This window comes from Podarcis erhardii, assembly GCF_964252035.2.
Source record: "Podarcis erhardii genome assembly, chromosome: 8".
In the NCBI taxonomy this organism is placed as follows: domain Eukaryota; kingdom Metazoa; phylum Chordata; class Lepidosauria; order Squamata; family Lacertidae; genus Podarcis; species Podarcis erhardii.
The window spans coordinates 35,452,778-35,467,210 of NC_138499.1; the positions used below are offsets into that span (position 1 = coordinate 35,452,778).

The 14,433-nt window shown below is 40.8% G+C and overlaps 1 protein-coding gene across 2 annotated transcripts; it reads right to left on the reverse strand.

Moving 5' to 3' along the window:
- VXN (vexin) lies at window positions 1-14,433 on the reverse strand. 2 transcript variants are annotated; one of them, XM_081874811.1, is made up of 6 exons: window positions 11,997-14,433; window positions 8,853-8,908; window positions 3,663-3,831; window positions 2,327-2,388; window positions 1,576-1,661; window positions 1-520 (listed from the first exon to the last, which is right to left on the reverse strand). In XM_081874811.1, the coding sequence occupies exons 1-6, from the start codon at window positions 12,058-12,060 to the stop codon at window positions 331-333; spliced, it is 627 nt and encodes a 208-aa protein (XP_081730937.1). In that variant the 5' UTR covers window positions 12,061-14,433; the 3' UTR covers window positions 1-330. The 2 variants fall into 2 exon arrangements, with proteins under 2 accessions (XP_081730937.1, XP_081730936.1); XM_081874810.1 differs by having other exon boundaries at window positions 1,576-1,664.

Sequence of the window (14,433 nt, forward strand, 5' to 3'; positions counted from 1 at the left end):
GAGGTCTGTTGAGGATACAGTAATTTCTCTTGGCCTTTTCCAACAAATCCAGATGAACCAGGATAGAATAAGAAATGCTGGATTGATGCAATGATCACAGTTGAATCTGTTAACAAGAAGCATGTGCAAAATATATGAGCTGAATTGTTTGCATAGGATGCAGTCTTTAAACTCGCCCACCCCACCCCCCGTGGATTCTGTAGAAGTTTTGTTTTGTTTTGTTTTTTGGGATAAGTGTGTGCCACACTACATCCGTTATCAGGTAAATGTGACAGCTTTTCTGTATTTTGTTGAAGAACCCTCTGCTTGCACAAGCAAGGCTGAGGGTTGTCAGTCTGCCTCAAAGGCACTGTTTGTGGCCCCCAAATATTCCGACTTCTTTTTATGTTTCATCCATATTTTCCGCAGGAGGCTTGGTGTTCCATGCAAAATGCTGCCCGTTAGAGGTAAAGAGGCCTCCTCCGTTCCTTGAGTTGGACTTATGTCATCTTCAGTATTTTTCTGCAAGGACCTTCTGTGCCTATAGTTGAAAGTGGGAACAGATTCAACATTTCAAGATTAAGTTCCTTCAGAATATTTATTTGGTGTTCACCGTTTTGTCAAACGATTTACTAAAACTTTTCCCCCCACCATTTTTGTCTTCTATTGTTAAAATACTATTTGTTAAAAATTATATATAAATAATATATATATATATATATATATATATATATATATATATATATATATATGCAATTCTAACTGTATCCATGAGAGCAGCCTCCTAAGCATCATCTCTTGTTCAGATGTTTTGGGCAACAGCTTCTATCAGCCCCAGCCAGCAAGGCCATGCCAAATGGGGCCGATGGGAGCTATAGTCCAAGATACCTAGAGGACACCAGGTTGGGGAAAGCTGCTCTAATGGAATTTTCTGCACCTTCACCAAACTATAGTTCCCAACATTCCTTCACCAAACTATAGTTCCCAATGTTCCTTGGAGAAGCCATGACAATTAAACTGCCTTAAAAAAAAGTTTGTAGTACAGAAAACCCTGACATTTCAGGCAAAATCTTTGGACGCCTGCTGTTTATTTAATGCTTTTCCACCCTGCCTTTCAGGACCCGTTGTCCTTGCAAGGCAATGATCACTTAAATTTAAAGACATATGAAACATCAAAGCAGAAGAAGATCATATGATAGCATTTGAGCATTAAAAACCAGCACAGCAGATTAATTAATCCTGGACCAGAATAAAAAACTTACAATGAAAATAGAAAATAACAGTGCAATCCTATATATGCCTGCTCAGCAGTAAATCCCATTGCATTCAATGGGACTTCCTTCTAGGTAAGCATGTATGGGATGTTGTGGATTATGTTTGGAATCTTGTGCATGTAAAGTATGCTCTTCCAGCAGCCTTTGGACTCTTTCCCCTTTTACTTATTTACAGATACTCTTTAACTTCTTAAAAGTTGCATTTTGGAATGTCAGTGATCTTCAGTCTGAGTAGTGTGTCATTGGTTCTTACAGACTTTGAGTTTGGTAGCCCAAGTAATAGTTGTGGAATTAGAGGAGAGGGTAACGGAAAGAAACTTACTCGTCTGCAAATACACTATCCCTCATGGCTGGTTCTGTGGCTGCAATCCATCTTGCATTGTGATGGGAGACTGGGGAGCCCTGCGGCTGCTAAATTATAGGGAAATGGGGAGGGGGGAATAAAATAAAAATGTCAAGATGCAATAAAAACAGAACACAATAATAGCTAGCACACATCTAGCAACTTGGTAGAAGAGGGAATGTTGACATCATATATGCATGGCAGACATCAGTGGGTGACCCTAATAGTTGAAGCTTGGACTGTTTGTTCACCCATAAAATAACAGTTTTCATAGATATACTGTCAGCCAATTTGGATTATTTTATAAAGTGGGCAGGATATAAACTTTAAAAATCAATCAACAAATAGTGAGACTAGATAGTGTGGTGTTGGGAGGCTGAGAAAAGATTATATCTGATACACCAATGCCAATATCATCTTAATATTGCTATCCTTTCATATAATTGCTGGATTTGTATGCATCATGTAAAAAAAATTTAATGCTTGTGTTGTCTGATAATTTCTTTAGATTTGTATTACAGGTTTTTTGTGTGTGTTTGCAAGCTTTGATTTTGATCTTTTTTGTATTGGAAGGAGGAGGTGATTAATGTAAGTGCAAAGACTTCTTTTATAAGAAGATTAAGGATGTTACATGAATTTTTGACTGAAACACAGGACTTGTAGCAATCATCAGGAGTCACATGATATTGCACAGAGGTAGTTGGTTTTATTTTACGTATGTGTTACTTACCAAAGTCTTTGCATCTGGCAGGCTACTGCTATAGCAGAATGACCTTTGTTTAGAAATTCCAGCTGCAATGAAAAACAGAAAGGGGAAACGTTGGGTAAAATGCACTGTAGAGAGAACTGGAATGTGGACTGTGGAATTGGTCATTCGTCCATATGGGTATAAATGCTGCTGATGAATGAAAATGGCTGCTTACCTGGTCACAAGTAACCATCATGCTGGGCTCCTCCCCCTTGGAAGGGACACTAGGATGAGGTGGCTGGTCTGAGGAATCCCAGTCCAGCCGTTGGAGATTGGTGGGCTTTCCGCCATAGCCTTATTTGAATCCTGGCCAATCCAGCCAGGCCAGGTGGGAGGGCTGTGGGACCCTATAAAGGCTGTCTGCAGCCGACTCCTGGGACCACTGTCCTCAGAAATGAGAGTGACTGGTTGTGGCAGTGATGCCATCAGAAAAGGACATTAAGGCACAAGTCCAGAGACCCACATAGCAGAATGAACAGGAGGACCTCAACCATATTATGAAGCAACACACACAACAATCTAAAAAGGGGGGCTCCAGAAAGACCAGAAACTAAAATTACCTAACTGCAGCACTGAGTGGAGGCGGAAATTTAATAGCAGGGAAATGTAGCTTTTTCACACACTCCTTCTTGCTATGAGACCTCCGCTTGCCAAATCAGTATTTCAAATATAAGTGACCTCACTGGCAACAGAACTTGAAAGCGTGATCATAGAATTGTAGAGTTGGAAAGGACACTTGAAATAACATATGTCCTATTCTGTGGAGATAAGGAACAACCATCCCTTCCTGTGATATTCTGCCTTCTATAGGCATGTTTGAGCATCATATATTTCTCTGATATTCTTCCTTAATACTTTCATGGTGGAACTGTCTTCCATTCTGATTAAAATGGACAGCAGGATTATCCACACAGATCCTTTTTCTGTAGGCTAATATACATCCTGCAGCATTGTTACCAGCAATGCTCATTATATAATAATAAAAATGAATGAATGAATGAATGAATAATGGTAATAATAATAATAATAGTAATAATAATAATAATAATAATAATAATAATAATACCCCGCCCATCTGGCTGGGTTTTCCCAGCCACTCTGGGTGGCTCCCAATAGAATATTATTTAACATTGACTTTTTCAAATGGAAAAGTTGAATGCTGTATCAAAGATGTTTTGTGTTTGACTCATGCTGCAAAAAACCCCCAAAAACAAAAACAAAACTCTTTTCAGTACCAAAGGCCTCATTTTTTTTATTGCAAGGCCATACGTCTGGACAGTTAGTAAGCCTGAGTACTAAATATATTGCTGAGACTTACTGTGTCTTGCAGAACATTTGGAGGGACTAGGGAAGAATCCTTGCTGCCTGTTCTGCACATGACTGAATCCCTGCCCTTCTTCATCTTTGCAGAAGACTTGAATGAGATCCCCTTGGTGTGACAGCAGCTCCTCTGTCCCCTGAAGATGATAGTCAGACACTGCTACCACCTACAGGGAAGAGGTGAAACCGTCTAATTACATGTGCCGTGTACAGATTCAGTGCCTGAGTCTATGCATAACCTGTAGTAATTATAGTGTAGAATAAGCATTGCTGTCCTCTTTGCCCATAAAACAATAATTAAAAGTTCTGCTATATTATCATTATGAAAACTGTAAGTAAGCTGATAGCCTATTATGTTACTCCTCTATATTTCTACAGTTATCTAAAAGGCTTAAAGTTAGCAAGAGTGCAATAAAAGGGTTAGACAGAGAAATCTCTCCCTCTCTCCCAACCAGGAAAAAGAGAATATTGTCTAGTGTGCTTCCTGCACCATTGGACTGACAATATAATTTGAAAACTACTTGGGTCCAGCATAAGGCACCCATGAGGGTCTTGGGCCTGGTTCTATGGGTCATGATACTGTGGGATCCAGTTTACAGGCTTCTGCCTGCCTGCTTTGGATTCAGTGGTCCCCTGATCACCATCATCAGGTCAAATGTTGACTCTGTAGCCTCTAACTTGTCCTGGTCACTGCTGGGCTCTGGAGTCATGGCAGACCCAACAGATCACGTGGAAGAGATAGGAGCTGCCCAGAGTGACTGGGGCAACCCAGTCAGATGGGCGGGGTACAAGAAATAAGTTGTCGTCATTGTTTGGCTAGGTCCCATGCCTGCATTGTTCTGTCTACTTGAAGGCAGACAATGCTTCTATGGAAAATGACCATGTCATTTGATCCATCTCAAGTGACTCAATTAATATGGGTTCTGATGTTACTGAAGTAGGAAACTACCACAGAGGGGTGACAACTATGTTCCTCCTGTAATGCAAGGATAGTGCCTATTTTATAACAATGAGACGCTATTAGGAATTTGTCAGCAAATGGCAGAAAACCATGGCTAAAAAAGCCACCTCTATTGGTCTGTCACCCCCCCCCAACTGTATTACCTGGGTTATGAAGGTGCCCAAAAGATGTTAAAGCAAAGTTATGGGATAATGCACACAGTGACTTGCGATCTCGATCACACACAGTCTGTAGTCTGCTGGCAGTAGGAGTACAATATGAGTATGTCTTTAAGTTAACATCTTACATCAAAAACCTGACAGTACCAAACTATCAAAGGCTTTTCGCCAAAGCCAGACTAAACGTCTTTCCTTCTGCAGTGTTGGATGGCAGGTTGATAGGAGTTCCCTACCAGGACAGACTTTGCTCATGTGCTCAAGACATCGATTCCATAAAACATATTTTGTTGCATTGTGCAAAATATGAGCAAGCCAGGGCTGAACTGATACTACCCTTGCTGGTACCTTTCCCAGGAAAATCAGAGGCTCACTATGTCAGGTTCCTATTGGAAGACCGGACAAATGCTAGAACATTAGCAGTCGCAAAGTTTTTATCGGTGGTTGCAAGAACAAATAATCCCTATATTCTGAACAAAATGATTGTTTAACCTGGAGGTAGGCTGTATGAATTGTGTATTGCTTTGTAATGATTTGTTGGGTCTCTGGACCGTAATAAGGATTGATGATGATTATTCCATATGTGTTTGTTTCATTTACTACCAATACTATTCTCTTTTCTTTTTTAGAAAACAGAATATGTCCAAATCACTTGGGTATATGTGGGCCTAATGCCATGCAGTAATAAGTTGGGATAACTTATGTAGGTCAGGAAGCCAAGTCTGTGGTAGCACAGTTTAGATCTAAACAGGATTTCAAGCTTCTCTAGGTCATTATGAACACGCAAGGTAAATCTCTGGGATTATCTTGAAGTCACTTTTCTTTTCTAATTGTATCAGAAAAGCTAATGTGAGTTTGGCCATTATTCAGATGAATGGCAGTCTCATCCAAACTAAGAAGCATTAGAAAGCAGCTCCCTAAATATTTGATTTATGATTTTTAAAAGATATTATTTGTTTCAGCAGCAGCTACTTGTTCCATTTGCCAGGCAAGCTTTTCTTCTTGCACTGTGTGGAGTCCTGCAGCAGAAAGCCTTTCAAAACACTTTCAGTGGCTATTTTCATGTTATTCTTCAATAAGCCAACAACTACAATTTACAAACAATGAGGGAGAGCTGGCTTTTACAAACAATAGAAAAAATACTGATAAAACCAACAGGAAGAAGGAAAATAGGAAAGCTGTGCATCACAAAAAAATTGGAACTAAAACCAATTCAGCTCCAGAAGCCAAAACTAAATTAATTTGTACTATGCAAGTCTTTCACTTGCTTCACTGTTATTATTTTGCTTATTTAAAGAATTAATGTCTCCATTATAGAAAACTACAATAACTTAACAATCTAGAAGACTGAGCCAATTCAATGCTAAGCACTTATTTTGAAAATCACTCATAGAATGTTCCATCAGTGTCAATGGGGGAAAGGACTAAAAACCTCCTCAACTCTCCTACAACATTTAAAAGTGCCTAACTCTGGTTGGATTGTTGCTCATTATTCATTAGTATCAGTGGCGGAATTTGGAGTCTCAAATTTCAGCAGTGGCTGTGTAATGCCAAAAACTAGCCTATCTAAACTTCCTTGTAAGCTGTAAAGGGATGGCACTCTGCTGATCAGGGGGAAGGAAGGATAATATCTGATAAATCAGGCTTCCTCACACTCGGCCCTCCAGATGTTTTTGGCCTACAACTCCCTGATCCCTAGCTAGCAGGACCAGTGGTCAGGGATGATGGGAAATGTAGTCTCAAAACATCTGGAGGGCCGAGTTTGAGGAAGCCTGTAATAAATATATCATCTCCTAGCATCTATTCATATTCCAAAACCTGCCCCTTGCCTTGGATTCTACCCATAGGTCTAGGAGGCTCTGGGTGCCAGGGAACCCACAAAAGTTACCAGAAGTCACGTCAAAGCCCCAACACAGCCTCCCAGATGACGTCAGAGGCCCTGCCAGGCCTCCAAATCTGACTTCTGGTAGAAACTGGTAGTCATTTTTGGAAGTCTCATGAGGTCTCGGACATTATCTCTGAGACCCTGCGAGGCCTTGGAAGAGCCACCACCGCAATGTAAAGTCATGACCTCATGATGTCACGATGTCACATTCTATCACAGTGCCGCTGATTCTACCTCATGGCTGTGGCACTTCCAAAATCCCACGCCTAGTGCAACCAAACTGGTTGTGTTCCCTTAAACCTGCCTCTGATAGTATGGATATTCTAGCTCAACCGTTACCAACCTGGGGCCCTCCAGTTGTTTTGATGAAGACTCCCACCAGCCCAGTTTCACCAATCCTGGTGCCTTCAGCAGACTGTGCTGGCTGGGGCTGATGGTAGTTGTGACCCAAAAAGTCTGGAGGGAGGGCACCAGGTTGGTGAGGACTGTTCTGAGTTTAGAAGATAGGCTGTTAATACATACAGTGATACCTTGGGTTACATACACTTCAGGTTACAGACTCCGCTAACCCAGAAATAGTGCTTCAGCTTAAGAATTTTGCTTCAGGATGAAAACAGAAATCGTGCTCCGGCGGCATGGCAGCAGCAGGAGACCCCATTAGCTAAAGTGGTGCTTCAGGTTAAGAACAGTTTCAGGTTAAGAACGGACCTTCGGAATGAATTAAGTACTTAACCCGAGGTACCACTGTTCTGTGATGGTGTGCACTTTGGCAGCAGGACTCACTCTCGTCATAAGTTTCTCCTCGCTGATTTTAAAGGGGCTTGTGACATAAGAAAAGGGAGAAGGGGAGGCCCTCGTTTAAAATAGCTCAGTCCTATTCATCTTCAAAACAAATGGACCCTGCAGATCTGAGATGTACATACAATGCAAAGAATTAATGACAAACTGGTATGTTCATGTTTTGCTGGAAAGTGGTTGTGTAGGATTCCCCCAGACACATGGAGAGTCTTTAAAACACCATTGCTATCAGGAAACGGTTAATGTTGAGGCATCTGAGGTTAATTCACAGGGATGGTCATATGACTGAGCAGCACTTAACCCTGCCCTGGCACACTCAAAGTGCTATTGCTGTTAAAGACTCTGGCAGGCTTCCAAGGGTGCTTGCTATTTTTGCCTTGTCTGGGATTAAACAAGGGGACCCATGAAGATTACCAGGGTGAAATAAGTCCTATCATTTCAGGCTGCTAAGAACAGGTAAAGCGGCAAGTTTTTTTAGGAATTAATTTTCCATATTTTGCATTGTAAGGGGGGGGGGCGGGAGTTGGGCCTCAAAATCTCCCTTCATGTTGTACTATATATATTTGCCATTCATTGGTATGATTGCACATTTTTAGTTTGTCCAATTTATTTATTATATGTTTATACTGCCATTAGATATCAGTTCCCAGGTGGTTTATATTATTAGCAGAGGAGCACAATTAATTTGAGCCAGGGTTCACTTACTTTTGCTTCAGGAGCTTATTTGGATGCCCAAACTCAGACCTGGAAGGAACTCATAAACAAGTGCCTTTCTTTCCCACTTGTGAATCAACACAGCTTGCTTCCAACTACATCCAGCAGATACTGGTGGCTGTGAGGCTTCCAGATCAGAGTGCGATTTTCAGATGTGCTTGAGGTTGATATGTGCTTGTGGTTGTGTTATCGTGCCAAATGCCTGTTCCACCCAGATCTTATGTTTGCCAAGGTGATATAAACATGAGAGCAGGTCAGAAGCTGAGGTGTAGAGGTATGTAACCTCTCTTGGCCAGCTGATTTTTCTCTGTACATGCCCTTCTAGACTGTTTATTATGCAGCTGGGCTCTGTAACCAGAATTAAGCCCAGATGGATGAAACTTGTTTAAAATGGCCTGGTGCAAATCATTTGCAGACAGAAGGATTAAGTCCACTCTCTTCTGCCCAGTAATTCCCAATAGTGGGTTTTTTTGTTGTTTTTTGTTGTAGAAAAGGCTGCATTTGAAATTTCCTTAAAACCTACATGCAATTTATGAACCATGTCAGGGTTTGGGTTTTGTTTTTTTTGTTTTTTGTACCAGTGCATATGTTGTTTCCACACCATGATCTCGAGAGATCTATGTTCTGCTTCAGTGGACAAGAAATACCCTCTTTAATAAGCAACAGTTTCCTTACCTTTTTCGGCAGGATGCATTGAGTACTTTTGGCTTTTCTTCTGACTGGGCTACATGCTACAAAAACAATGGAAACATCAGCATGAACTGAAGAGATTGTTTAACTTTCCTTGTCAAAATGTAGCATCCCAAGAGAGCAGCTCAGACCCACCTGGTAGAACCTTCTCTGCACTGCCTTCAGTGGGTATCCCCCCCCCTCCCTCTGATTAGTACTAGATAATTGGGCCTGGGAGTTGCCATTTTAATTTCCCACAGTGCTCTGCAGCAACACCATATGTGGGGCATTGTGGGAAGTTAAAATGGTGGCTCACAGCTGTCTGGCACTAATTGGAGTGCTGCTTCTACCAGCATCCACTGGTGTTATCAGATAAGCACACCAGGGCTCACTCAAAGAAGGAGAAGCCCACTAATACAATTCCACTACAGGGCCATTTCACAGGGACTCTACGCAGTGGAGCTGGCCCTGAGTGACATCAAAGATAGACTAAAGTGATATTGCTGAGAGAAGTTGTGGGATCAGGAGTGTTAGGGTTGCCCTCCTCCAGCATTTGAGAGATAAAACCAATTCAAATTCAGAACTTGGGGGGGGGGGGGCTTTTTTTTTTTTTTAAAGCATAACATTGACAACCAGGGAAGCCTTTCTTGAGAGCTATCTATATGTGGGATCCCATTACTTTGGGACCAAGTAAAAGCTGTTTTGTCTGTTAAACTTTTAATCATGGAATACAATTGTTCTGCTTATTCTGTAGAATGTTCTTGTGCTCCTGATTTCAGTCTTATTTGCTTTGCATTTTCTTTCTGTGTTGTTCTGATCTGTTGCAACCTGTTAACTGGGATGAAAATAGCCACAGAAAAAAAGAGAGCCCCCATCTCTTGTTTTCTGGGGATGTGGCTTAAATCAGAACAGTACCCATTCCCAATCCTTAAGGTGGTTCTTAATTTAATCAGCTAGTCATTCAATAAAATAACTCCGTACACTCACAAAGCCATGGAAGCAACAGCTAATATTACATGGAGCAAGTGATGGTTCACATGCATCAGTCACAGAAGTTTAAACGAAACAGAGGTGTTAGAAAGATTTTAAGCGTATGTAAAAGTATATGCAGTCTTTATATAGTTTTCCTTGCATCTTATTGAAAGCAGAGGACAATGAAAAAATATTTGCATATTCATTCTTTTTCGAATGCAGTTTTTAATTACATTAATGATGCTCCAGATTAAGTAGCAAGGAGTGCTTTATAAATATCCATCTGGCATATTTTTAGCTTGCCCATTGTAATCTTCCCAGCCAAAATGCTGTACATCTGCAGGCGAGGAAAGCAGCAAATTGCCTTACCCAAAGACAAAGAAAGGAAAAGTTCTAACAGAGGTAATACTTCTTGAATAGGCTGCTTAAGAAACAGTTGTTCATGAAGATGGGAGCCAAGCTGACAATTCACTTTGGCCTGCCATGAAATAAAGGCATAAGGAGCTGCTTGATACTGAATCAGTCTAATGGTCCATCAAATTATGTACTGAAGGGTACTGGCACATTTTGTGTCAGTAAGTGTTTCTAAGTATGTGAAGAGTGCCCTTCAGAAGGATACAGATACAAGCAGGTACACCTTAAGACAGGTAAAGTGAAACGGGGTTGCCTTGCTATAGTGCTGCATGGCTCAGAAAAACTTCACTTGCCAAATTTCCAAGCGAGATTTCTTTCGTTTGCATATCAGCTACAGGGGCCTTCACTTTCATGCAATCATCCTATCAAGCTGATGCCTTGTGCAGAAAACGTTTCTGGGACTCCCCCCCCCCCATCCTTGCAAAATCAGATTTGTAGGATATCCTCTCCCAAATACACCTTCTGCCCTGACCTCCTACAAACGATTCCCTTAAGTAACAACCAGACTTGGCCATTAAAAAACACACACAACTACTTTGAAATCCTTCCTATTTCAGTCAAAGCTCGAGTTGCCCCTCATCCCCTCCTGCCTTGCCTAGACTGTTGCCTTTAAGCAATTGTGCAACAGACAGATATGCAACTGAGATTAGCTTTTTCTGCATCTTCAGGCCAAGAAGAGCTTTTCCTGTTGAATTTCTTCCTGCTAAATTAATGTTAAAATAGTGGGAACCCTGCCAGAAAATAATTATGCCCCTATAGAAAATCCAGTTTTCTGACTCAGGCCTAGAAAGCAAGGTGGGTTCTCTGGAATGAATGGGGTAAAATAAAGACCCTCAGCCCCATAATGTGTTTTCCACTAACAAACCAAGCTCTCCTGGTACTGGTGTAGTGGTTTGGTGAAGCTGTGAGATGGGGCTTTGGTTGTACAATCAACATTGCACCCCACTAGCAGTAAAAGGGATAGTGGAACTGGAAGCAAATTTGGGGGTAATTTGGAAAAAAACCACCACACAATGAAAATCCATTTTTATAAAGATATTTGGGTGCGCGCACACGCATGTACGAAAGAACTCCAAGGATAATAAGCTTGGGCCCCCACTCATAATTTCATTTGCATTTTAATAAAAACACCATCATAATAAATCTGAAAAGAGCAACTGGGGCTTGCAAATAAATATTAAGACTACACTTTTCCGTACAGAGTTTCCCATGAGAAATCTATCTCCCTTCGGACACAAGGTGTTGAAAAACTATTGTTCTCCTGAATGCATATTGATCTTTGTCTGACGTTTGCTCTTTGTGACAAGTAAATGCTAAGGTTAAATGTACAATCAGTCCCAGAACACAAATTTGAAAATGCTGTCTCCTTTGACCCAGTAGGTCGTAGCCATATAGAGTCATTTTCTACATATTAACTATTCAGGGCTTCATTTTTCAATACTCCTAACTTTATGATTTCTCATCTTAATGGTAATATTGGATGCCTAGGAACAAAGCCACATGGAATTAAGCACACCAATTGCACAGTTTGTTTCTGTAGAAATACTTCCACTGCCTAGCCTATCTAGACTTCTGCTTTCATTTTCTCCAAGGAAAGGGCGAACGGAGGGGGGGGGGGAGGAGTTGGGGAATCAGAGATCACTACACAGCAAGTACAATACAGTGAGCACACATCTGAATTTACCATTTTGAAGGTTTTCCCCTAACATTCCATTTCAATAAACACTCAACCCCTGGCAATAGAACTGGTTGCGTGGTACTCACATTTGGAAGAAATCACAGTGAAGACTTCTAAATTTTCATCACTGCAACTGTAAATCTGGTGCATTTTTCACCTCTCCCTCCTGGCTGCCTATCGGCTTCATGCAACTGCTCTGAACTTCTGGTAAATAGGTTTCACTAATCCCATCTGGCTCTGTGATCATTGTCCACGTCCACAAAGGAGAGACTGATGCTGTGATCTCATCTCATTCTACATTCTTCATTGCAACATTTTCAACCCCAGTCTGCCTTTGTATGAATTCTGCTCACGCCAGGGTTTGATTTTGCTGTTCCTTAAAACCACAGCCATGCAAGTAATATTTTATTTGCATAGCCTCTCTCTGTTACCAAACAAGTTACAGGCACCTTCTCCCAATAGTAAGTGGCGACCTGAAGGAATGCTTGCATTTTGTGTATAGACGAGGAATTATGAAATAAGACATTTATTATTATTATTGTTGTTGTTGTTATTATTAATTAATTTTCTATGTCACCCTTCATCCAAAGATCACAGGATGGTTTACAAGATTTGTGGGAGTGACAGAGCCAGGCATATACTCATTAAAAAAATAAACATAGAATAATTTTCTAAATGGAAAATTAAAAAAAAACACCTAATACATGCTGCAATAAGAACATATTTTACTTTAAAATGTTTCTTGTTTCACAAGGCAGTGGGATAAGGCCTTTCAGCTCTGAGATCAACGTTTTCAAATATAGATGCTTGGACTTAAGCACTCAAATCTACATTTAGCTCTTTTAATAGGTGGCCTGGTTTGCTGAGGTGTTGAGCTCTTGCAAAAACAAAAAAACCAAAACCAATAACGGACACCAGGTGATACGCTACACCCACTTACTCAGGAGTTAGGCCCACCAAAATCACTGCCCCTCCCTCCCCAATTTGATTCTTATGTCGTCAAGTATAAATTCACTTCAGGTGCCTGGGTTTAGCATTTTCATTGTGGGAATACCACAGTGATGAGTGTACCAGATAGTCTTGTAAATGTTATATTAATATTTTGGGAAAGGGTCTTTTTAAAATAGTGGTTGAGGAGTTGTCACCTAAGCACACACAAAAGCACTTTTTTTGTTTGTAGGTGTGTGAAATGCACATACAGGGTTAGTCTAGCTATTCTGGGTCAGAAACTGTAGCAGGTATTAGCAATCCCAGGGGCCTGATGTCCTGGAAATATAACTTGCTGCCACTACTACAATACAATAGAATTTTAAAGGGAGGACATCAACATTCAACTCATGAGCCTGAGCCAAATACTATAGTTCTTGCTTTATATGAGAGTTGTGGACTCACAAAGAAAGCAGGACCAACATTAGTACAGGATTTGTGCCACTTGTTTCCAAACTGTCCCATGGTACCAAATCTGTTGGGAAGGGGGATAAAAGCTGTTGTTCTAGAAAACACTGGAGTATTTAAAATGTTCAGGGAGCAATCAATATAATCAGCCCCAAGTTCAATTAGTTTTTGATTTATTGTGCCACATGTTCTGCTTTTATGACTGATGTCATTAACATCAGACTCGGCTGGCTAGTTCATCTGTCTCCGTCCAGTTTGTCCCGGGCACAAACACACTAAACAGATGGGGAATTTCATGGCCACAAATGGAATTGTTTATCCTTCTATTGTTCTTGTGTCAAGCAATCAAACCAAATCCATTACCAACCAATAAAAAGATCAGTGCACCATCTATTCAGCAGCGAGCTGAGCAGAGGGGGATAGGTAGCAGGGATTTCAAACTTCTACAAATGGTCAGAAAAATGATCCACATTGACCCACAGGCAGAAATAGAAAGCTGAAACAAAATGTCTATTATCCCACCTGCTGTTTTTTGGATACTCCTTAAAGAAGATAACCCTAGAAAAGAACATCTGCTTCCATTAAAATTTTGCCATGCAGAATTTCTCTATCTGGCACAATATAATGGTGGTTTCTATGTATTAAATATTTTAAAACTTTTAAAAAGTTACATTTTATTGCAAATATACAAACCACATTTATCTTTCCATGTATGAAGATAAATATTTTAGTTCCCCTCTTGTTTGAGGTGGCAAGAAAATGTCTGGTGATGAACACTGATGAACACGTAACTCAGAAAGAGGATGCTGTAACCTACCTGCTGAAATGTGTTGTGGGAACTGTTCTCCCACACCCCTGTAGTGTTTATAAGCTTTTCCTGCACTGAAGGCCACCATTAAGTAATTATTATCCACAATCTTGCTTTATGTTCTTGGTACTTTTTGGTGGGGTCATGATACCCATTACATTGGTGGAATGTAATCTTTCACATGGTAACCCTAACCCTTGCCCCACCATGCCTGCATAGGGGAAATATATGCGTATGGGCTTCCTGAATTCAAATATTTATTCTATGTGTGGATGTCAGGGGGTGGGGCTTGGAACTGTAGGGGTGGAGCCAGAAGTACA

Bases quoted from the DNA above. Each gene is read 5' to 3' on its own strand.
- VXN (XM_081874810.1), bottom strand. From the start codon at position 12,060: ATGCACCAGATTTACAGTTGCAGTGATGAAAATTTAGAAGTCTTCACT. The intron at 8,909-11,996 runs GTGAGTACCACG...TTGTTTTTGTAG, and splicing joins CACTGTGATTTCTTCCAAAT to CATGTAGCCCAGTCAGAAGA. The intron at 521-1,575 runs GTAAGTTTCTTT...TTTCAACTATAG, and splicing joins GATAGTGTATTTGCAGACGA to GCACAGAAGGTCCTTGCAGA.